The following is a 23,929-nucleotide window of genomic DNA, read 5'->3' as shown; positions in this document are numbered from 1 at the left end:
ACTTTTGAACATCTGAACTCTTTGAGATTACTCTGTAACCTTTTCCAGTTACAAACAAATCAATAACTCGTGACTGTAGATCTTCTGAGATCTGTTGTGTGTGAAGCAAAGGTCACCTAAGCTGATGCTGTTTGTCAATAGCACACTGACACTGATTAATCCAGGCAGCTCTAAACCACACCTCCATACCTGTTTCACTGATTGGACTCCAGCTGTTATTTAGTAACATTAGAAACCTTGTGTTTTGTTGTGAGAAGTTCTTAACCTATTTTAATGATAAAATAGAATCAATCAGAGCTTCTGTCATCCCCAACTCCTCACCAGTCATAGTTTCACACTCTTTTAGAGAATGCACTTTAAGCCAGTTTCCTCCCATGTCCGTATTTGAGCTACTACAAACTGTCTCTAAAATGAAATCATCTTCCAGCCCAGTTGATGTCATCCCAACTAAGTTCTTAATCTCGATCATTGATTCGCTTGCTCCCTCTCTCCTGAATATTTTCAATACTTCTCTGTCCACTGGGATTGTGCCAGATTATTTTAAAATTGCATCTGTGAAACCTCTTTTGAAAAAACCTGGTCTAGATCCCTCATCCCCTGAAAACTACAGACCGATCTCCAAACTACCCTTCATATCAAAGATTTTAGAAAAGTACGTGTCTAAACACTTATTTCTAGCCGCAGACAACTATAACATCTTTGACGAATTGCAATCTGGTTTTCGCAAACACCACAGCACAGAGACCGCCCTACTGAAGGTAACCAATGACATTCTGTTAGCTTCTGATGCTGGTTTGTGCTCTATTCTTGTCCTCCTTGATCTTAGTGCTGCTTTTGATACAGTAGACCACCAAATTTTGTTAGACCGGCTAAAGCACTGGGCTGGACTGGTTCTCTTCATACCTGTCCAACAGATCGTTTTGTGTTACCGTTAATAACTACAAGTTGTCTTTTTCTCCTGTAAAGTACGGAGTCCCACAAGGTTCAGTGCTGGGGCCAATCTTGTTCTCTTTGTATATGCTCCCTTTGGGACATATTATTCGCAAACATGGTGTTTCTTTTCATTGCTATGCTGATGCCACTCAGCTGTACTGTCCCTTTAAGATATCAGACCACGGGGGACTGAGTTCCTTACATGAGTGTATAAATGAGATAAAAAACTGGATGGCTCAAAATTTCCTGCAGCTGAATTCTGACAAAACAGAAATAGTTGTCATCAGTCCACAGCGTGTAGCCAGACACATTCTGCCCTGCACAGATTCTCTCTTAGCTAATTCTAAGCCCACTGCAAAAAGTCTTGGTGTTTGGTTTGATAGTAAACTTAACTTCGAGCATCATGTCAAAAAGCTTGTCCAGGCATGTTTTTATCATCTTAGAAATATCTCCAAAATACGTTCAATTCTTTCATTTCATGACACTGAAGTAATCTTACATGCATTTTTTCCTCACACCTTGACTATTGCAACAGTCTGTTCACCTGTCTCAGCCAGAAATCTATTAATCGGCTCCAGATTGTTCAGAATTCAGCTGCAAGACTCTTAACTAGAAAAAGAAAATACGATCGCATCACTCCTGTATTAGCTTCCTTACACTGGCTGCCAGTATGTTTTAGGATTGATTTTAAGATTTTAATTAATAACTTTTAAAGCTCTGCATGGCCTTTCCCCCAGCTATTTATCCCAGCTTTTAAAGCCTTATGAGCCTGCACGTAGCCTAAGATCCTCTGGTAGAAATCTTCTGTATGTCCCCGATGTCAGAATGACTACTAGAGGTGACAGAGCCTTTTCAGTTAGAGCCCCTAAACTCTGGAACAGCTTACCCGAAATAAGATCAGCTGACTCAGTAACATCTTTTAAAACTCTCCTTAAAACATACCTCTACCGGCGAGCCTTTTGCGATCTTCTGTAAGCTAAAACAAATTTGTCCTTGGGAAGACTCTCCATTATATTACAATGTCTTTATGTTGGAACTGGTCTTCCCAAGGACCGATGTGGTAGTTGTTTGTATTATTGTTTTGTTTGTATAGCTGTTTCCTGCTCCCCAACCGGTCAAGGCAGATGGCCGTTTAACTTGAGCCTGGTTCTGCTGGAGGTTTCTTCCCCTAGGGGGAGTTTTTCCTCTCCACTGTTTGCCTAGTGCTTGCTCAATTTGATCTTGTTGGGCTACATGTGTTTCTTGTCTGTCTTGTGAAGCACTTTGTAACATATGTTTAGAAAAGTGCTCTATAAATAAATGTATTAATATTATTATTATTATTACAGTGACAGTTATAACAGCTTTAGTTTAATGGCTGCATTCGATAAAGATATGACTGTTTGTGTTTGTGTTCACATACTAGTTCTTACTATTGAATGCTTAGTGTAATTGAGGTCAGGACAGAATGTTGAATAAAACATTATTTTTAGATAGGTAGATATATATTATGTTTTGTTTTTTTTTCAATTATGTAAAACAAAACTTCCTATTTTGGCAACACTGAGGGTCAAACGTCCATGCCTGACCACTTATGCTGCACACATATGAATCATAGGGTCATATTTAATTTAAATATAGATTGATGTGGTTTCTGAAACCTTTGGAATTTTCTCAATTACTGTATAAATATTAACAGAAAAAAAATCAATCAATGATTTTCTCTGACTCTCTGCAAAAATCTGCATCCACATGCATATTTTCCCAGACACACTCTGACCTTTTGTCACTGTGTCAGCTCCCCACACGTGTTGGTTTTGAGTTGACAGAGCCCGGATTGTTGGTTGAGTGGGGGCATGTCTGACCTGAAATAAAGGCCACTGTGTGTGTGGTGTTGGCTCTTTAAGCCAGTTGTGATTCAAGGGACGGTGTGTGTGTGTGTGTGTGTGTGTGTGTGTGTACATGAGTCAGCTAGTGCAGCATGCTTGCTCTGAGTGTGTGTGAGAGAGAGGGGCAGGGGGAGGGGGACAAATGAGACAGCTGAGAGCTGCAGCTCTAACAGTCACACTCTCAGCTGCTATTTGCTCTGAGTGCCTCTCGTCCATTTCTCGCTCTCTGTCTTGGATAATTTTTGGATACACTGATGCCAATACATGGAGCACACTGCATCTGTTAGGAGGATCTGACAGAGCTCTGCTGTGTGTGTGTGTTTGTGTGTGCGCCTGTGTGTGTGTGTGTGTGTGTGTGTGTGAGCCATGCTGCGTGTGTTTATTTTGTGTGCAGAGCGTCTGCAAACACCAGACGACGACATCAGCGATGCCTACTGCTCCGTCACCTATGAAGGTAGGGATGGTGTGTGTCTGTGGGGGGGGGAGACTTAGACAGAGAAGATTTAGAGAGGAGGGAAAAACAAGTCAAAGATGATATTAATATGTGTGTGTGTGTGTGAGTGTGTGTGTTTGTCTATTACTGGGATGACACAGTATTAATCTAAACATTGAGACCTCTCTCTCTCTCTCTTTCTCTTTCTCTCTCTCTTGCTTTAACAGCTGAGAGGTTATTATTGGAAAGCTTCTGCCTTCCTGGCTGTTTGGGGTGGGGCGGAGAGACAGTACTCATACTTTTAGGGTCAAAATCTTACTTACACTGCTGTATTATGAGGACTGACCCCCAAAAAAGGCAGTTCCCTCATGATCAGTGATTGCATTTCATAGTTTAGATAAACCATTTTTGATGAGTCCCATAAATCAGTGAAACACACGCGTGCGTTGCCAGTAAATCATAGATGTGTTTATATCTACCACCACTGCTCTTTTAGTATAGTTTATATCTCAGGACCATCTCACTATTTCTCTGTCTCTCTGGTTTTTAATTCCCTCTCTCTCTCTCTCTTGAATTTATCTTTTTCACTTTCTCTTGTCGTGTTCGACCGCAGCACATCGACATAGAGTAGAAGAGACTACAGACGACTATAGTGGAGCACTACAGACTGCAACAGAAGACTAGAGCCCAGTTTACAGAATGGCACACTGCACCAGACTGCAGTGATTTGTGAAGATTACAGTAAAGTACTAAAGTACTTGATACTATAACAAACCACAGTGTGTTTTAAGAAGCAACAGTGGAGTTTTCTTTGTTACAGTATGTATGTTATGAACTAATGACCATAGGTCGGTTTTATAGCACAGACCTTCCACTGTATCTCAAACAAACACATGTCTTTGTTTGTACCCTGCAGGGTAAAGATCTGTGCTGGAATTCATCAAAACAGTGACATGTGGTCGTACATGTTATGAAGCAGTACATACAGTATACAGTGTTTTATACTCAGGTCACCTCACAGACGTGTTTGTCTTTTCCATATCAGAACAAATTAGACTTTATTGTTATGTAAGTAAGTATCACGGTTACTTACCATAGAAGGAAAAACAACAAGTCCTTCGACCTGCATGACCACAAATGTGGTTTGTCCCTACCTACTCACACAACCATTAAAGTAATTTTTGCAGCAGACATCTGTTGCAATTACACACCATTGGCACCCGGCACTAAAAGGCGGCCGGCATAACACAAAAACGTCAAAAGCGTTGAATTAAAACTGTGCGAACACAGCAGTGTGGTTGGGTTTAGCCAAAGAGACGTCAAGGGTTAGGGTTGAAGTTACAGAAGGGAGGTGCAGATGCAGATGAAAAACCCATGTTGGTCTGTTAACTTTCACCGGTGCTTAAGATTCCTGTATTCTGATATGTGATTTTAATTGACACCAGCCAGCCAGTAAGAAACACACAGTTTAGAACATACTATAGCTGCTCTTTGAGACTAAAATAAAGGTAGTATGTCCACTGTTATTGCCTCCTTTGCTGACGTTTACTAGGACAAGATGATGAAAACATGACTGGACAGCTAAGCAGTCACTTTTTTCAGCTTCAGTTAACTGATATTTAATCAATTTTAACCCGCCTGCTGCTCCTGAGAGCTAAACACTATCTCTCCCATGTGTGTTCTGAAACTGCTGCGTCATTCCTTGAATTTAAAGCTTATTACATTTAGAGGATGTAAGGGAAGAAAGGCTACCAGACATACAGTTTGAACAATTTACTTTTAGCCTGTACATCACATCATTTGATTATTTAGATTGATTCTTTATTCAGATGGAAATTTAAAAAAAGAATCTGGCTCTCTTGGAGTAAAAAAGGAGACATACATGACATAAATAGTTAATGTTACCGTTTCTTGTTTGTTTTGTCCTTTTTATAAATTTGGTTTCTCTTCACTCTCTCTGGAATATCAGTCAATCCTGAAACTGCCTCATCATGCTATTGCAGACACCAGACCTCCTGCATTATTCATTTCTGCCTTCAACATGCAGAGATGTTCAGTTCACTTAAAACAAAGGTTTAAAGGTTTTAACAGCTTTGTTTATTTAATTTAAGATTTTAACAAACGTTATCATCTTATGGCCGACATTTTTGGTTCTGTATAAACATTGGGCTCAAAATTCTCTTCTATCAGCTATTGGTTATGCATGTCTATATGTTGTTTAGTGAGTTTAGCAGAGCAGTTTCACAGAAAACAGCATCTGTACTGTAAAGTATTGTACTGTAAAGTGTCCAGAATGAACCAAAAACTGTAAAGTTGCATAAAGATTGACCTGAAAGACTGTAGAGTTGTAGAATTAAATGAATGAATTAAAGAGTTTATTGATTCCCTTGGGGAAATTGTTGTTTGGTCAGCTGCATTAGATGATGAGGCTACTGTGGGGTGTCGGTGTCTTGTCCAAGGACACCTCGACATGCAGCTAGGAGGAACTGGGAGTCGAGTCAGTAACCCCAGCGGTTTGTAGACTCTACCAACTGAGCTAACTGCCGCCCTATTAGAGCCCTGCTTGTTTTGCCTCAGGCACCAGGTTTGATAAAATGGGAACTGGTCATTTTGTTTTTATCACAAACACACCAATGGCAGAACTGCTGTGCATCTTTTAACTGGTGTAGAAATATTAAATTAATAAATAACATGTTTCTTAGAAACTCACCTGACTAATGAGTGTGTGTGTGTGTGTGTGTGTGTGTGTGTGTGTGTGTGTGCCCTGTTTCACGTCTGCAGGTGGCGATCTCTCACTTATTACTCTATATGTTGGTGTTATATGCTTGGCCGACCCTGTCGCCCCCTCCCTGTTAGCCGCAGAGGACTGACTCTGGCTTTTTTGTTTGTGTTGTTGGTTTTTAAAAGTAGTATAAGGACCCAAGTTTGATAATCACCAGAGTCAATTAAGAAAAACTTTAAGGATATTTAATGACCTGATCTTGTTTTCCATCCGCCATGATTACTTTGATCAAGGTTATATTATATAAGGTTATATTTTACAATCAGAAAACACCTTCCAAAGTTATTGAGTTTGACGGTAAATGTGCAAATGTGAGATTCTGCATCCTTCACCAAATTAACATATTCTCTGATCTACTGTAATTCACTGAAAGAGACTATTTTAAGACAACTGATTTAAGACCATCCAGAAATGTACAGATACTGTTTATATTCGAGTGAGGTAGAGAATCTACTGACAAACAGAAGGTAAAAATGGGGGAAAACAGGGAAACAACCAGGGACAAGAGAGGAAAAGAGCACAGGAAATGTTGAAATTTCCTCTGGATGTGAGGTGTGTGTGAATTCCCGGCATGCTCACTTGTTGCCCTCTTTTCCTATGAGTGTTAGAGAGAGTCAGTAAGACACACAAGCCAACTTTGTCAAGGCTCTTCTTCACTCAAGAAAAGGAACGTGTTTTGCCTTGTTTTTGTGATGCTGGGACTTGGCCATTTTGCCTGTTTTTTTCGCCAAACAAGGACCTAAACTATTGTTGACCTACAGAAACTGTAGATTTTTTTTTGGCTTCTTTGGTTTGTTTTTTACCATTACCTAAACTTCTTCTGGTCACATAACCGATCATTCCTTGGGCCCTGGATCTTATTTGGTGAATCGAATCATCTGAAACCTGTGAGGTTTCGAGGATCTTTTAGCTATGTTACGTTGCATTCTTCAACGTGCCAACAACCTGAGGCACTCTGACCCTCTGGCTAGTGTCACCTTCAGAGGTAAGAATACCATGAGTGAGTCACTGGATGTGTAGAAACATAATGTAAATACAGTGCATTCAGATGATCTTGTGGAAAGTAAATTAAGTTAAAGTTAAGTTAAGAATACGGTATTTAAGTTCATTTCAAAACTTATTTTAATGTGGAGAGAGGGCTGTTGAAGCCTCCTGTGACTCAAACTCACTGAACAGCACTGACAGAAGTGCTGAGGGATAATCAATCAGCGAAGCTCGCCTTTCTAACCAATCAGACCAGGCAGTAATTCTCACTTCTGGTTAAGTATGAAATGTAAACTATACTGACAATGCATCTATTTTTGACTGATTAGTCCCACTGCTTCCCTTGTAACCACAACACATACAGTTCCAGCCTCTCAGAAGTCGTCGTAAGCTGGGAGCCATTTCCCATAGCATCTGTTCTCCAGTTACTGTTGTCTTGTTCTTTCTCTGTTGCTGGGCTCAGTGTACACTGGGTGGTTCAGTCTCAATGGATGGGGTTTATCTTGGACAGCTTGAGGATAATGTTAACATATGTCTAGGGAAGCTGGGCCTCAAACCACTGACCCTGTAGTCATTGGGCAACGAATATACAGTATTACGAATATGTAGCAGTTTGTAGTAACAGTGTATAGCTCTCATAGAAGTAGATGTATTATTGTAAACATTCAAATTTAATTTTACATGACTGTGGTGACAACTTTGCAGCCATTCAGCCATCAGTTTTTTTGGCATTTTGTCTATACAGTAGATCTTTTCACCAAACAGGAGGCATTAGATAGACATAAGCAAGAACAGTTTGCTCATAAATATGGTTTAAAGAAAATGATGTGAAAGCAGCACAACTCACAGAACACCACATAATCTGCTCAAATGAAGTACACAAATGTTCTTATAACAGTTAACTCCTCTTTACATGTACACTTCTATATTCCTGACATTGTTAGTAAGATCTAAGATTTGATGCCCTCTAGAGGTACCAATGAAGGTGATGCTATCGCTGCAGAAAATGTTCATATAGCTACCGATGTCTAGGCGTAAATTCATTTGTGATTGCAGTGTGACTTTAGTCCAACATTTAAGTCTCAATTGTGTGAGACAACAGTTGACCTAAAGGTGCCTGGAAATAAACATCTTGTTTAGTTTACCTGGTGGGATGCCAAATGGCACAGGTTGAAAGTGACTTGGCTATCTGGCCTCAGTGGCTGTTTTCCATCAGTTTGTTGTTGTACTTTCCACAAGTCAGTGGCTGCCTCCTTGATGAGGTGCGCTCTGCTCTTAACTTCCTGCCTTTGTCCAAGCATGGTTTCCTGGTGCCATCACACACAAATTAGTAGCCAATTATTTGTGAGAACCTTCTTACCCCAACGTCAACTTAAACCTAATTCTACTCTAAATCCTTAAACAACAACAAGCAACTGATTCTCCAGGAAGGCTGAATTACCAATCAGACAGTGTAATACCATGCATCCAGATCCCTGCAGGCACAAAATGCCAGACGTTCACTCCATATCGTTCTGAACCGGATAACTTGTTTATTTTTGTTTATTGGCAATTTGCACAGCTTTAATACAATATGAATTATATTGGGGGCTGCAACTTCTGGCCCTGCTCTAAAGGGTCTCTGTCTCAAAAACTAGTTTTAAAGAGCTTAAATACTTTATCTCAATACATTCATTAGAGAATTTCTTATTAGTAATTATTGAGACTGGTTTGTTACATCAGATTAGGAAAATCTGTGGACTCGTTTAGCTTTAATTTCAGTTATTATCTTGTAAGAGTGCTGCTTCAAGAAGTTCAGAATAAAGGTCACAAGTGACTATTATGAAATGGAATTATTGGACCATGTGGAGGTTTCACACCCATGTACAATACAGGCAAATACGAAATTATTGCTGAATTACAGTACAGATTCCACATAATGGTTGTGGGCAAGTATGTCTCTGTCTACGCAGGGAATGAAGCATGTGTGTGATCAAGAATGATAACATGTGCTTGTGTTTGTGTGTTGAAGCAGGATTTCCGGTCAAAGTGTTGTTATGGGAACCACTACTATAAGTGGTCATTGTCCAAACTGGAAATAAAAACTGGCAACCCTGCTACCCATGTGCTAATTATAGCTTAGACATGCACACATATGACCCACAGCAGTCTTGTATTATCCTGTTAATCTAACTGTGAGAAGTTCCTTGTTCTTGTTGGGGACTTTTGACTTATTAAATAAGGGATAATGCACAGAAGTTATTGGAAAACTAAACAAACGTGCAAAATATCTTCAGGTGGTGTTGAATTAAATGAGTTACGTTTTTGATTTAGTTTAAGATGCCCCTAAAAATATATTAACTATAGTCCCGCTTAAAAAGTCCCACTTTGAATCCACGGCTTCCAAATTAAGAGAAAGTGACCAAATCATGATCACACCCCTTTTTCTCACTGGTTGCTAATGTTGCTTATAGTTCATGTTAGTTGATAAGACTGTCAACAAAACACACACACACATGGTTCAGGTCTAAACTTAGGTGTCCCACTTGTGTGTTTCACAGCCTGATCTATTCTTGGTTCATGACACACACGGTGCCAAGCTGAACCAATCAGGAAGAACCAACCATTTCCTGTTTCTGAGATACTAACTCAGACATCAGCTCTTGGGAGATTTATGGAGTTAACCCAGGAAGCAAAGTCCCACAAACAAATACCTACATAAATGTACATCCGTTCTTGGAAGATATCTGAAAAATAACATCTCCACCCTTCCACAGAGTAGTTGAGGGGTTACATTAAATTTGTGTGCATACGTGAGCGTGTGTGTATTACTCATGTTGTGAAGACATAAATCTGACAACACACTGTTGTGGCTATAGTTCAGGTTAGGATAGGTCCCCAGGAAATCAGTGTAAGTCAGTGTAATGTCCCCTAAAGTGATGAACTGCAGAAACAGATTGTGTTTGTTTGTATGGCTATCACTGTGAGGACCAGCATGATTATTTAACTATCGCACTGAGGACATTTAGCCAATCCTCACAGTGAGAAAGGTGTTTAAAGAGCAATTTTGGGATTAAGATTAGGTTTTAGGGTTAGACTGAGGTTTTCATTCGGGTAAGGCAGCACCAGAGATAAATTATAAATTTAAACAGAGTAGATTAACATGGCTTAAAGAACATTAGAGGGCTAAGGAGTGCATTATGCCAATGAGTGTCCTCACACTGACTGCCATACAAAAATGTTTGTGTGTGTGTGTGTGTGTTCACACATTGGGTGATGTCTGAGGAAAACAGGAAAGCAAACAGTTTTTCTGTGTGTGTGTGTGTGTGTGTGTGTGTGTGTGTGTGTGTGTGTGTGTTCACACATTGAAAATATGCACAGTGTAAACTTGAGTTGCCTCCACTGTAATACATACTTGCAACACATTATGTCTGGTTTGTAATAAGTGTAATCGGGGAAAGAGTGGACGTCTATCGACTGACAATTAACAAACTATGGACACTATTGAATCCAGTACACCTTGTCTGGGTTAGGGTTATAGATATAGAAAAAACCACATGGGGTGGTAAAGGGATGGCACGAGGTTTTGGTAGAGTGGCTGGGTTAGTTGGGGTTATATTAAAATCTTTCATTAAAGGTCCAGTTGAGGATTGCAGCCCCCTAGTTTCACTAATTTGCATAGCTTGTGGATTATCCAATTACAACTACAGTTGGTGGTGCAGGTGGGGGGTAGCTGCTGCCCAGTTTAGATTTGCCCCTGAACCTTGGTCCTTTCCTCAGCCACTAGTGTCTCAAGGAAATCCGGCCATCAGATGGATTTGGACTTTCTTATCAGTCTCATTTGTAATTTGTTTTGTGTTTAGCACTAATTAGCATTGGCATGTTAAATACACAGTGCCTGTTCACCATCAGCATGTCAGTACTGCATATCAGCTAAAAACACAGCTGTGCCTGAGAACACAGTTAAGACCATACAAATGTCTTTGTCCATTGGTCATTCCTTGGAAATGAATCATTAGTTTCTAAATACAGACAATAGTCATTGTTTGTGTTTCTTTCCATGTGGAGGCACATGTACACCAAATCTATCTCTGCATTTATTCCTTTTATGACTAAAACTATATGGAAAATTATGATGATTGACCCCAGGATCATAATTGGAAAACTTTTGTGTTTACTAGATATGTTAGTAGAATGATAAATCTCTTCCTGTCAACTTGTCTGACAGACGGGAAATGGAAACATTACAGGAAGCCACAGAAAGACACACACACACAGACAACTGTAGTCTTTTATGAATTATTTTTTGAGCACACTAGATTAAGTAAGTCACCCTTGAGGAACTACGAAAATATCCCAACTAATGAATGTGAGCAAACATCCAGGCTGGGATTCATTCATATCTTTTACACATGGGTTAGATCAAGTTTTACAGTAAAATTAAAAGTCTGGAATTTAACTTGGAATAAAACCCTGAAATCACCATGTCAACATTTAAATTAAACCTTGAATTTACAGCTTATCTAACCAGCTAACTTGCCAATAAACTTGCAAACAAGACAAAGTGTAAAAGGATGCTAGTTGTCACAATGCTAGGATCAGACTCCATGACCAGAGATGATACAAGAGACAAATTTAAGTTATGAGGGTTTATTACAAAAGAGAAAGATAATAGGAAGGTGAGAAAGTCCAGTGATGTCACAGCTGAAGAGGGGTGGCTTCGGATGTAGGTGGAAGTCTATGAGAGGAGACAGAGTTGGATCGAGGCTGGCTGGATTTTGGGTAATGTCTGAGAAGAATACTCACTGAAGGATGGATGAATGGTGGTCCAGCAGCAGAGAGGAGTGAACCTGAGAGGAGACTGAGGTAGATTGTCGAGTCGTGAACGTGGTAGTGGCTTGTAGTTGTGAATGTAGTGGAGCTTCTAAGAATGAGCTATGTAGCAAGCAAAATGGGTTAGTGAAACACACAGTTAACAGTTCTTCAGAAATCCGTGGTGCAGAGTGAAAAACAAATCCAGGGTCATACACAGAAGGACTGTCCAAGCACTAATGTCCGTAAAGCTAAAGCAGAGGTCCAAACAACAATCCAGGTCAACACGGATGGGCAATACTGAGAGCAGAGATCCAAGAGGCTGATAGCAATGTCAGGAGACGGTCCAGGTCATACACAGGGAAATCCAACACAGGGACCGAAACAGGGAAGAAGGCAGAGGGGAGCAGGAACAGGTCAGGCAGAAAACACTCACAGTACCAAAGGGCAGAGCAGAGGCAGGTCAGAATAGAAGGCAGGTCCGGTTAGGGGGGAGTCGGGCAGAGACTGGTTTCAGGTCAGGCAGGGCTCGTATCTGATAAGCAGTCCGAAGATAACGCTGGATAGTTGTCATGATTGCAGCCTTGTTGCTACTGGTGCTTCCTCCCGCGCTCTTATTTTGGCAGCTTCCTGTTTCCTCTTCCCAGTCTGCACTCACCTGATTGGTCACACCTGGTTTCCCCCCACAGTATAAATACCGGCCTGCTCACCTGACTTCTCTGCCAGATAGTCTGTTCTTGTTACCCGGACACTATCCTGCATCATTCTTGGACTGACTCATTTTGGATATTTTGGACTCTGCCTGTTCCGGACCCCCGTCTTGCCTGACCCCCTGGTAGACCTGACATGTCCCTGTATCTACCGGACTCCCCGTCTCTCACCTGCACCCCTCCTACCCTGGATTCCCCCTCTCTGGACCATCCTGACCTGACCCTGCTTCCTGGCTATCCCTCTGGTTCAGGGAGCTTCCCCTCTGATCTGTGTTCTCCCTCGTGGTTCCCCCTCTACTCTGTTTCTGATTGGATCTCCCGGTGTTTTGACCTGAACCGTCTTTCTGTTGTGGCTTTTGCCTGTTGGATTTATCCCTGAACTGCCTTCTAGCGTATGACCTGGACTACCCTCGACCTCTGAGTTAGCCCTGCGGACTATTTCTTCGTGGTGCCTGTGTGGCACTTGTGTGACTATCCTGAACTTTCTCCATTCTGTCCATGTGCTCTCTGTTGGTTGGCCATCTTGGTTTTGACATTGCCCTCTATCTTGTCCATGTGATCTCTGTTGGTCGGCCATCTTGGTTTTTGACAGTCCTCCATTCTGTCCATGTGCTCTCTGTTGGTCTGCCATCTTGGTTTTTGACAGTCCTCCATTCTGTCCATGTGCTCTCTGTTGGTCGGCCATCTTGGTTTTCACATTGCCCTCTATCTTGTCCATGTGCTCTCTGTTGGTCGGCCATCTTGGTTGTAACATCACTTCCGGTTTTCACCCAGACCACCATACTCACCCTGCCTCATCTCCTCCCATCTAGACTGTTTCATCCAATTCATCGATTGACTGTTGTTCTGCCATTTAAAATAAAAGATTGACTACTCAGTTCTGTCCTGTCATATCTCTGGCCATGGAGTCCATCCTCCAGCTCATGACAATAGTATTGTTCTCAGGTCGATGTGAGACTATCTGGCAAAGAGAAGACCGACAGACCTGCTAATAAAGGGACAGGGGAGACACAGGTGCAGAGAACAGGCAATCAGCAGGTCACCTGACAGAGGAGGGAGAAAACCAGGAAATCAGGGGCAGACGGGACAGGAGGAGCTGGAAACATGACGGCTAGTGACGGCACTTGCTAGCCTGTTAGCTAACAGTAAATACAGTACACAACACTGAAGTTGTTTTGTTTGCTCTCTGTTCATGTTGATGTTTCTACATATTGCTTCAGGGTCCAAGAAGAAGACGAAGGTTATCAAGAATAACCCCAACCCTGTTTGGAACGAGGTATGCCTTTACACAACCTTACAATCACTACACACCAAACAAACAAGAAAGCAAATGGAAACACCAAAAACATCTTTCTTTCCCTACAAGGAACATACAAGATGTCTATTTTTCTCTAATAATGCATAATATAGCTTTAATAGAACAATTCTGGATCATTAGCAGTAAATGGGAGCATATAGGGGGAGCAATTCACACGATGGTGGACCACTTTGATTCCCTGCAAACACTCTTTGACTCCTATTTCCTATCCTATATCCTATCTGACACTGGTCTTTGTCTAAACCTCAGCACTGTAGACATATTTATTTTCAATTCTTGTCATAAAATCCATACTATCTTTCATTCCATGTTACTTCTGTCTCTCTGTCAGGGTTTTGAGTGGGATCTGAAGGGAATTCCTCTGGACTCTGGTGCAGAGCTGCACTGTGTTGTTAAAGACCATGAAAAAATGGGGCGAAACAGGTACTGCTGACTGGTGTATGTGTGTATCTGTGTATCTAGTGGAAATGAGCAGGTAAGATGAACCACAAGCATAAAATAATACAACCCCAATTCCAAAAAGAAGTTGGGATGCTGTTTAAAATCTACTTAAAACAGAATTCAATGAATTGTAAATGTCATTAAAACATATTCACAATAAAAGACATATCAGATGTTTAAACAGAGAAAATATGCAATTTCAAGAAAAAAAAAAAAATCAAAGTGCAACACTGGATGCCAGCGATCTTCTGTCCCTTAGATGACGCTGCATTTAAAACTGACATTATTCTGTGATGGACAGCACTGCATGGCCTCAGGAATACTTTCAAAGATCCCTGTGTAATCTTTATTGTTGAACAACTACTTTCTCCTGAATGGTAGCTAAACCATGGTTTCAGAAGAGAATTGGAAATCAGGATAAATATTTCCCATTGCTCAGAACAGGAATTGAGCTAATAGCTATCTTAACTACTAATAACTTCTCTACTAGTAAGGACAAAATGTCATAGAGAACATCATGTACATGACATTGATGGCAATAATGTTTAGTTAGTGTGGCTTTTAAATCAAAGTTAACCTTCAAATCTTTTAGGTGGTGTCCTGCTAATGAAAATGACGCACAAAAACACACTAAACTTCAATCAAGCACAAGCTTTCAGTGAATATATTATTGCTGTTATTATAAAACACTTTCTAGGTAAAATGTCTGTTCATCTAAAATGTATGTTGTTTTTGTTTAAAGTTGTTGAAAACCTGTTGCCAGGGCAACCTGTTATTGCATCATTTGTTCATGATGCAGCACAGGAAGATCTGTGCTTCGAAGGTGTTCCTCTGTACAACACTGTGATGTCATTGTGATATTGTAAGCTAACCTTTAAGGAGTTTGACTAGCAAAGCTGAGACAGATTCTCTGAAATCTTCAGAGGAAACTGCGGAAAACGTGTAGACATGGCATCTTTAAACCGTGTAAACATGGATGATAAAGAAGTGCAGACAGAGCTGGAATTATTGCTTCCAGTTAACGATAACAGTCCCACACTGGAGCTTCAAGGTGACAGGAAATCTAGTCTAATGAAGAGGGCCAGCAGTAAGTGTTCATATCATCTTACATTTATGAAGCAAAAACTGAATTCTGTGCAATCCAAGTTGGAGGATGAACAGCACGCGTCTTCAAAGAAAGAACTCATCCTTCAGGCTCAGCTTGATGAGGACCCGAAACACATTAGGTCCCAGGAGGAACTAAACCAGGAGACAGAGGAGATGAAACAGCTGAAACAGGACTTGCAGATTACAGGGGGGGAGGCATCTAATCATCTGAATATCAAGCAAGGGGAGAACTCCCAGAACTGGCTGATCCCACAGACCCAGGTCAATGAGGTCCCAGAATGTATTAAGCCCCAAGAACCAGCCCTGAGCCAGAAGACAGAGGAGACAGAAGAGCTAGAACTGGACCTGGAGTGGACCATGGAGGAATGGAAGCTGGACCCCGAGAACATGATCCTGCAGGCTCAGCTCAATTTGGCCCTGAAACAAGTTGAGTCCCAGGACAAAGAGCTGAGAGAGGCTGAACAGATGAATCAGGACCTGCAGAGGATCCAGAGGCTGTTCATCTTAGCAGAGAGAGAGCTTCGCAATGAGAGAGAGAAAACTAAGGAGCTGAAAAGACGCAACAACCTGCTGGTAGAGGAAAATTTCAAGCTTTGTGCAGAGTTGCAGCAGGTTCAAACCCAGCTGCTCCAGATGGAGGAGGGGGTACACATACAGGTAGATGAGTGTGAACCTCAGCATCACGAAATCGGGGAACTGCAAGTGGAACTGGCATGCAAATCTACAAGCCACCAGGTGGAATTGGAGTGTGACAGACTGCAGAAGAAGCTGGAGAAAGTTCAACTCATAAAGGAGACAGAAGAAAAAGCCAGAGTCATCCGGAAACTGCAGAGCAACCTTAAGATGGCCTCAATCCTCTCAGAGAAGGATAACCAGACTATCCAGGCAGTAATGGACTTAAATAAGAGGCTTTTGGATGAGAAGAGAGCACTGTTGTACCGCTTAAGTGAGGCAGAGAAAAGGACAAACATAAGCTCTATGTCTGCCATCAGTGCACAGGACAAATTCGACCTGGACAATGAACACCTACAGGACCAAATTCAGAAGCCTTCCAATCAAGGCAGTTCCTTAGAGGGTGCCGTGAGGCGCAACGAGTCAGACTACAGCCTAGATAACACCAAGGAAGTGCTCCTCCCACAAAGTCCCTGCATTGCACCAACAACAGGCAATGCAGTGGACGAAGTGGAAGAAGTGTAGCCATGCACTCTTCCACTCTGGGGGATTTTTCTTCCTCCAACAGTGAGGAGGTTCTGGGTTTTAGAAGCTTAAGCTGTTGGAATCCAGAAACTTCTCACAACATACCAACTCCACACCCAAAGGCTGAGCATAAAAAAATAAATAAATAAAAATATATATATATATATAATTTTGGGTCTCTTACTGCCTTAATAAAAAAATAATGTTTACCTTAAACAACAAAGTACCAGCACAATATGCTAAAAATCTCTTATCTATTATTATATTTCTATTACTTTGTAGAGATCTGTTCACTTTGCCAAATTAGCTAAATCAGTTATGATTTAAAGTAATAAAAAAATAACTAGAAAAATTGCGTTTGTGCCACTAAATTATGATTAAGGCCAATCATAAAACTCCCATTCGTGTGTGTGTCCTTAGGTTTCTGGGAGAATGTCGGCTGCCTCTCAGAGACGTGCTCAACTCTCCCAGCCTGTCCGCCACCTTCACTGTGTCCTTGCTGGACACTAAGAGGAACAACACAGGGGTGAGCACACACAAATCCATTGTAAAGCAACAAACTATCAATATCAAAAGTAAAGATTGTGTCTTTAAGCATTCTGTGTTGATCTGATCCAATGAACTGTCAATTTAACTCACATAGTAGTTTTAAGAGCTTGAAAAAAACAACACGTAATTTTAGGACAATGTACAGTGGAATTAACATTGTAAACATAATAAAAATAATTGACCCCTTGCCCAGGTTAATCAAGAGTAATAAGTCAGACATGACTAAAGATGGTGTTCAACATGGTATAGAGTCTCGTGATACTCCATAAACTGAAAACTAAGATCTGTATTGTCATCATTTCTGCAAGAAGATTCCCAAGTTGCACACTGTGGACTGGTATGAGTCTCTCGGCAGCCAGAAAACTGAAACAAAGCAAAATTACTTATTACTTATTGATGTAGTGATAAGCATTATACCCACACACATATATACAGCCCTACATACATGATTCCAATTAATTTTATCACCAGCATTAGTCAGGCAATTCACAACTGCACTTTAGAATTCTGTTTCTTCTGTGTATAATGGAGCTGTTGTCTTAAGAAAGATCAAGTTGAGTGAAGTTTGAATTTTGCTTGCATCTTTCTATTTTTTATTACATTAATATGAATGAGAGGAGCCAATACCACAGCTTACCTCTAATTTGTCTAAACATCCTTGGTGTCTAAGTCATAAGGTTCACACTTGAAGTCTGAAGTATCCTACAGATGTGGAATGATGATCAGGAATGAATACAGTGATACATCCACTGAAGCAGTCCTTGTGCCTGCATCTACATATTGTTTGCTACACTAAACTATACCACAGCTCACCTCTAATTTGCCTTGACATCACTGGAGTTGACTTGATGAAAGACAGACATGGTACGATGTTTTGAAACTGGAACACTGAGCAGATGTTGGCACCGGTTCTGCTTTAAGATTCAAGTTGCCCATAATGTTTGTTTTGGACTGTTATGATCCTCTCTGCAGCCAGAAAACAATGTTTTATGAACCACTAAACAAACTAAAACAAAAGTTAAATATAAATGCAGCTTACTTACAGTGGCAAGAAAAAGTATGTGACCCTTTTGGGATTACGTGGAGTTTTGCATGAATTGGTCATAAAATGTGCTCCAATCTTCATCTAGCTCACAACAATACAAAATAAAAAAATAATAATAATAAAAACAAAAATTAAAATTACACAAACATCAAATGTTTTCATGTTTTTATTGAACATAACATGAAAATATTCACAGTGCAGGGTGGAAAAAGTATGTGAACCTTTGGACTTAATAACTGGTTGACCCGTCTTTGGCAGCTATAACCTCAACCAAACGTTTCCTGTAGTTGCAGATCAGACCTGCACAACGATCTGGAGTAAATTTGGACCACTCCTCTTCATAAAACTGTTTCAGTGTAGCAATATTCTTGGGATGTCTGGTCGACTTGGCTAAAGTATTTAACATGCAGTAATAACTTAAAATATTGGTAGTATAAAAATTTTTCTGCAGGTAATTCAAGGCCTCTGTGTTTTTCTTTATATATAAAATAAATATGCAACAAAGTTCAAGTATCCTTTCACTTCCAGAGAGTGAACTGAAGAATCATATTTGACCCTTATTTGTGTGTTGTTTTTTTTGTTTTTTTTGTTGTTGTTGTTTTCTGTCTTCAGGCCACACTGACCTTGCAGATTTCCTACATCCATCCTGCGGGAATGGCCCCAATCTTCCAGCCTCCTTCCCAGCCTGAGGTTGTACCTCATAACAACCCCACTGTGGAGCTGGACACTGTCACAAGTAATATGATTAGTTGTTCTTATAATTTGTGGTCCATCATGCACTATCAGCAACTTTAAGATCCATATTTATCTATAAAGTGCTGACGTAAATGTCAGTTAGTTGGTGTCGTGGTTGTTTTGGCTTATAAGATATTTAATTTTGTCTGTCAATGCAGTGATTTCTCTGGACACACTGGGCGAAGAAGATACAGAGAGTATGATGATGCTGGAGCCCCCAGAAGACCTGGGGGCTGATGATGGACACTCCATGGTGATCATTGGTCCCCAGGGACCCCCCGGTCAGGAGTCCCCCACTGCCCAGACACCCAAACGTTCACCACCATCCTACAATACCCAAGGAGGGCTGAGGAAGAGGAGAAGAGGAGCCAGTAGTCAACCTAAACCACTACCCAACAAACCACAGGACTTACAGGTAGATGGCTGGAGAGATGTCATACATTTGTTCTGTGCAAATATTAAGAAAAGCCTTTCAGATTAACTCACTTAATCTATAGTGCATATACATGTAAGAGGCTTGAGCTACTAAATCTGCTAGCAGAGGCCTCCATAAGATGGTTTTAGTGCCAGTTAAGTTGTTTTCCTGTCCAGGTTCGTGTTCGAGTCATCGAGGCACGACAGCTGCCGGGCATCAACATCAAACCTGTTGTCAAGGTAACATTAGCCGGGCAGACTAAGAGGACCCGCATCAGAAAAGGCAACAACCCAGTCTTTGACGAGGTAAATGTGCATTTTAGTATTTTTAAAATTTTCGTACTGATTGTTTTTGACTGTGGTAGATTAGAAAGTCTAATCTGATCTGTGTGTGTGTGTGTGTGTCTCTGTGTTTTAAATGATTACTTGTTAAAAAAAATGTTGTTATATGCAATATGTCAGTCTAATTAAACTCTTTTATTGCCTGTCAAACTGCAATTTGCATTGATTTCCTGTGGCAGACATTCTTCCTGAACTTCTTCGAGAAGCCATCAGATCTGTTTGATGAACCGATCTTCATCACTGTGAGTCTGACTTTGTAAACTTTTACAAAACTTTTTTTCTTTGCAGAATGACTTTGTCTGCACTGTATATATGGGAGACAAAGTAATATTCCATTAGCGTAAATTGTATTTTATACATTTGGCAGTTTAGACACATCAATAAGATTCTTCCCTTGTTTCCTTGGACCAAATATAAAATATTTCTTTCAGGTGTGTGACTCTCGCTCCCTCAGAACTGATGCTGTTATCGGTGAATTCAAGGTAAATTGTTTCTATATTACCATACAAGTGCTCCGCCAATGGTGTGATGATGTCTGGTGAATACAGGCAGACTAGTAAGTAGATACCTAAATTATGTTTTTATGTATTTCACAGTTGGATGTTGGCACCATCTACAATGAGCACAGTGAGTCTATGTGTGTTTGAATCGTATTCATTTGGTGATTTGTTGTGTTTGTGTGAGAAACTGTCACCAAGAGGCAGACCAAAGTAAATTGTAAATAAACTTGTAAATTGTAAATAACTCATTTCTCAGTGGGAAGTTGAGAGCTATGGGTTAGTTTGAAGCTTTTAGTGCCTGGCTTTAAGTTTTAGTTCACCATTCACTGTTTAGGACATTGCTTCCTGAGGAAATGGCTGCTGCTGTGCGACCCTGATGACTTCTCTGCTGGAGTCAAAGGTTACCTGAAGGTCAGCTTGTTCGTCTTGGCGGCCGGAGACGAGCCCCCGGTGAGTGAGACTGAATGAATATCATATTTGATAATAATTGTTTCTAACAGCAATAAGTTAAAATTGTAAACATTAGGTTACAGATTAGGATTAAAATGTGATTAAAATAACCAATGCTAATATGCTGTGCTAAAGGTTAGCATTTCAGTTTTAGCAATTAGCAATGCTAGTGTGTTTGTGTATTATCAATATTAGCATGTTGCCTTTTTTTTATTCATGCATAAAATAAGGTGCTTAACAATATATGTTAAACATTAGCCTGCTATGCAATCCCTCAAGATAATTTCAGCAAAACATTACATGCAATACATTAGCATGTTAACGTCGTGTAAATGTCAATGTTAGAATCAAATAGTACTGTTAGCTTGTTAGCATTCAAAAGCAGTCCCACAAGTGAGAGTACAGCTAAAGCGGGATAATAATTTTTAGTGGAAATAGTCTTCTCATACCAGATTAGTGTACACAATTTTTATCTTTCCAATATAGAGTAAGATAAATAAATAAAATACAGCCATAATAATAACTTGACAAGCACTCCCTCCTTCTTACACCCACCTATTCTGTATTGTATATCTCAATGTTAAATATACTGTGTTTGTGTCTTCTTCAATGATGTTTATTAAGCATTAATAGTACATGTGGCTTATGTTTATTTGTATGTGTCTTGCAGGCTGATAAGCGTGAGTGTGTGGAGGATAAAGAAGATATAGAAGGAAACCTGCTGAGGCCAGCTGGTCTGACTCTGAGAGGAGCCACGTTCACCCTAAAGATCTTTAGAGCTGAAGACCTGCCACAGAGTGAGGCTCTAGAGTTGTGCTAGTGTGGTTATGATTTATTAATAGGCTTTGAAAAATAAAATTGGGTGATGCCTAATTCCTTCTTTTTTTCTTGTTATAGTGGACGATACCTTCATGGATGGGATGAGACAGATTCTTGGGTTTGACAGCAATAGAAAGAACCTGGTGGATCCTCTTGTGGAAATCCACTTTGCTGGCAAAACAGTGCGTATGATTTCATATCGTACAATGTCCATCACAAATCATAAGTCATTTGAACCAAGAGTTATTTTATTGCAAATACAAAACACTAACCATAGTAAGGTGAGTCGTGTTTTCTCTTATATTCAGATCAGCACTAAGATTCTGGAGAAAAACGCCAATCCACACTGGAACCAGAGTTTGTCCATGCCTATTAGGGTGAGACACACAAGCGTGCAATATTATGCAATTTCATACAGCTGCTAAGATACTTTGTTCTCTCAGACAAATGTTTTCTTTTTGTCCTTCTCAGTTTCCCTCCATGTGTGAGAAGATGAGGATCAGAATTGTTGACTGGTGAATTTTGGCTGAACTTAGCAGACATATAATTTTATTTTTACATTTTATTAATCAAACTTTCCACATTATGAAGAAGAGCCGTGCATGAAAATAAAGTTTGTCTCATGTTAGAATAGGACTTTTTAAAGTCTGACGTGGTGGACAACCCTCACACAGGTTCCAAACATCTGTGTTATGCTGTGGCCTACGACTTGAGCCCAATTTGTAGTCTGCACCTGTATCTGTGTATATTTTGTGAAAATTGAAAGAATGCCAAATTAGCTATTAGCAATTCCTGTACATTGTACACATTGATGTCTGCACGTCCATGTTTACAATGACACATGGGTCACTTTGATATTAAAAAAAAAACTTGGTGGATTTCTAGACATTTATTTGCAAAATACATTGGAAATAGTAATATCCCTGGAAAGGGGAATTGACGGTGAATCTAGGAAATTGTGTATCATACTTGTATTCAGCTTTAACTGATGGCTTTAAGAACGGGTATACATTTTGCTGTAGATGGCAAAGTATGCATTAATAATTTTAATTTTAAATTAACACAAAAACCCACGCAATTCCAAAAGGTTCACATTTTTTTTCTTGCCACTTTATACTGACAAATCTATATTTTTGCTTGCATTTAAATCATGTTCCCTCTTCAACTATCTTGGGGAGGAATGCCAATTTGAAAATGTCCTGTTTGTGGCCTTAAAACAGCTTTTTATTTCAGGGACAGAGCCAGTCATAATGATGTCATTGGCACCACCCACCTGTGTATGTCTAAGATCTCTGCTCCCGGTGGAGAGATAGATGGTGAGTAACTCAAAACTGTTCTGGCTGGACTGGATTTGATTGCTCTTGAGTGAATTATGCCTAACCTGTCTGGTTTGGTTTGGAATTTGTTTGTAGTCACACTTTTAGTAACCCAAAACCCAAAATGACACAGCACTGTATTTCACTCTGCCTTATTTGAAAGACTTCCTAAACCAAAGGTGCACTTCATCACTTGTGTGGCTATTGGCTCCACTGTGCTTTTGAAAAGCTGCTGGAGAGGTTTGCACAGCTGTCATGGAGATATAGATGTTTCCATTATTTTGAAGACTTTTAGGATGTCTTTTTAATGACCAGTCATAATGTACTGTCATATTAAATAATGTGTTGTAATTGAGAAACACCAGGAAAGTTGATGTTTTATCCAAACAATCATTGGATAACTTGTATGTTGTATGATATAAAATGTGCTGCTACAAATAAACATTCTAGTCCCCCACTCTACTAAATGGTGTACACGGTATATTTTCAGAAAGAGATTTCACATCGCTTTTAATGTGAAAACTTCAACAATTGTCACTACACCTTTCTAACAGAAAGTAAATTGATTAGAACTGGTCCTAAAAATGAGCTTTGTGTGGGATTGGATTGAACATTGATTGAGTATAGATGTTATGGTTTGAGCTTTCATGTCGGTCTCGGAGGCCTGCCTGTCTCACCCTGAAACAAACTTGACTTGTTTGTGTTAGATTTGACAAAGGGTTACTTTTTTGCTCCGGTGCTGTCTTTCTTTAGTTTTCAGCTGCGTGAAGACCTTAATATTCAGTTCTTTGTAGCCTGCTTAAACATGTGTTTGATAGAAAACAAGGACAGTAATGACTCAAGGATTAATTAACAAGCTCCAAACACAAACTGTTCAATTGTATGTAGAGTTTAATATTGGAAAACCCTAAAAGAATTGGAGATCAGATTCCTTACATCTTAAGTCTTGACCCAACAGATGGATCTGTGCTTTGTGAACGTAACAGCATGTATGTTTTGTTAGTGACATACAAAGACTAACCTGGTAGTGTATCTGGCTAAACACGGACATTGCTTGAGTTCTTAGTATTGCACGTCTTGCCCTTGTCAAACAGAAAGGCAACATGCATGAGTTTTGGTCATTGTGATAAGTGCAGTGTATTTTTTCCTATCATAGTATGCATGATGTTTGTGTGGAAAACGTCATGCACACGAT

At 40.1% G+C, this 23,929-nt stretch overlaps 1 protein-coding gene across 1 annotated transcript in view; it reads left to right on the top strand.

The window, feature by feature from the left end:
* Positions 1-2,950: 2,950 nt before the first annotated feature.
* The window catches only part of dysf (dysferlin, limb girdle muscular dystrophy 2B (autosomal recessive)), a 102,572-nt gene continuing 81,593 nt past the window's right edge, over positions 2,951-23,929 (top strand). The window contains exons 1-16 of the mRNA XM_026353423.1: positions 2,951-3,255; positions 13,722-13,777; positions 14,151-14,242; positions 16,985-17,090; positions 18,771-18,894; positions 19,052-19,308; positions 19,485-19,613; positions 19,829-19,891; positions 20,081-20,131; positions 20,246-20,276; positions 20,484-20,599; positions 21,270-21,396; positions 21,497-21,600; positions 21,727-21,795; positions 21,890-21,933; positions 22,652-22,734. Coding sequence (XP_026209208.1) covers positions 3,168-3,255; positions 13,722-13,777; positions 14,151-14,242; positions 16,985-17,090; positions 18,771-18,894; positions 19,052-19,308; positions 19,485-19,613; positions 19,829-19,891; positions 20,081-20,131; positions 20,246-20,276; positions 20,484-20,599; positions 21,270-21,396; positions 21,497-21,600; positions 21,727-21,795; positions 21,890-21,933; positions 22,652-22,734 — 1,540 coding nt within the window. The 5' untranslated portion in view covers positions 2,951-3,167. The remainder of the gene's footprint in view (positions 3,256-13,721; positions 13,778-14,150; positions 14,243-16,984; positions 17,091-18,770; positions 18,895-19,051; positions 19,309-19,484; positions 19,614-19,828; positions 19,892-20,080; positions 20,132-20,245; positions 20,277-20,483; positions 20,600-21,269; positions 21,397-21,496; positions 21,601-21,726; positions 21,796-21,889; positions 21,934-22,651; positions 22,735-23,929) is intronic.

The sequence above is a fragment of the Anabas testudineus genome, chromosome 18 (genome assembly GCF_900324465.2).
Source record: "Anabas testudineus chromosome 18, fAnaTes1.2, whole genome shotgun sequence".
Classification (NCBI taxonomy): Eukaryota; Metazoa; Chordata; class Actinopteri; order Anabantiformes; family Anabantidae; genus Anabas; species Anabas testudineus.
The sequence above is the reverse complement of the archived record's forward strand: the minus strand, read 5'-3'. Positions and strand labels throughout refer to the sequence as shown.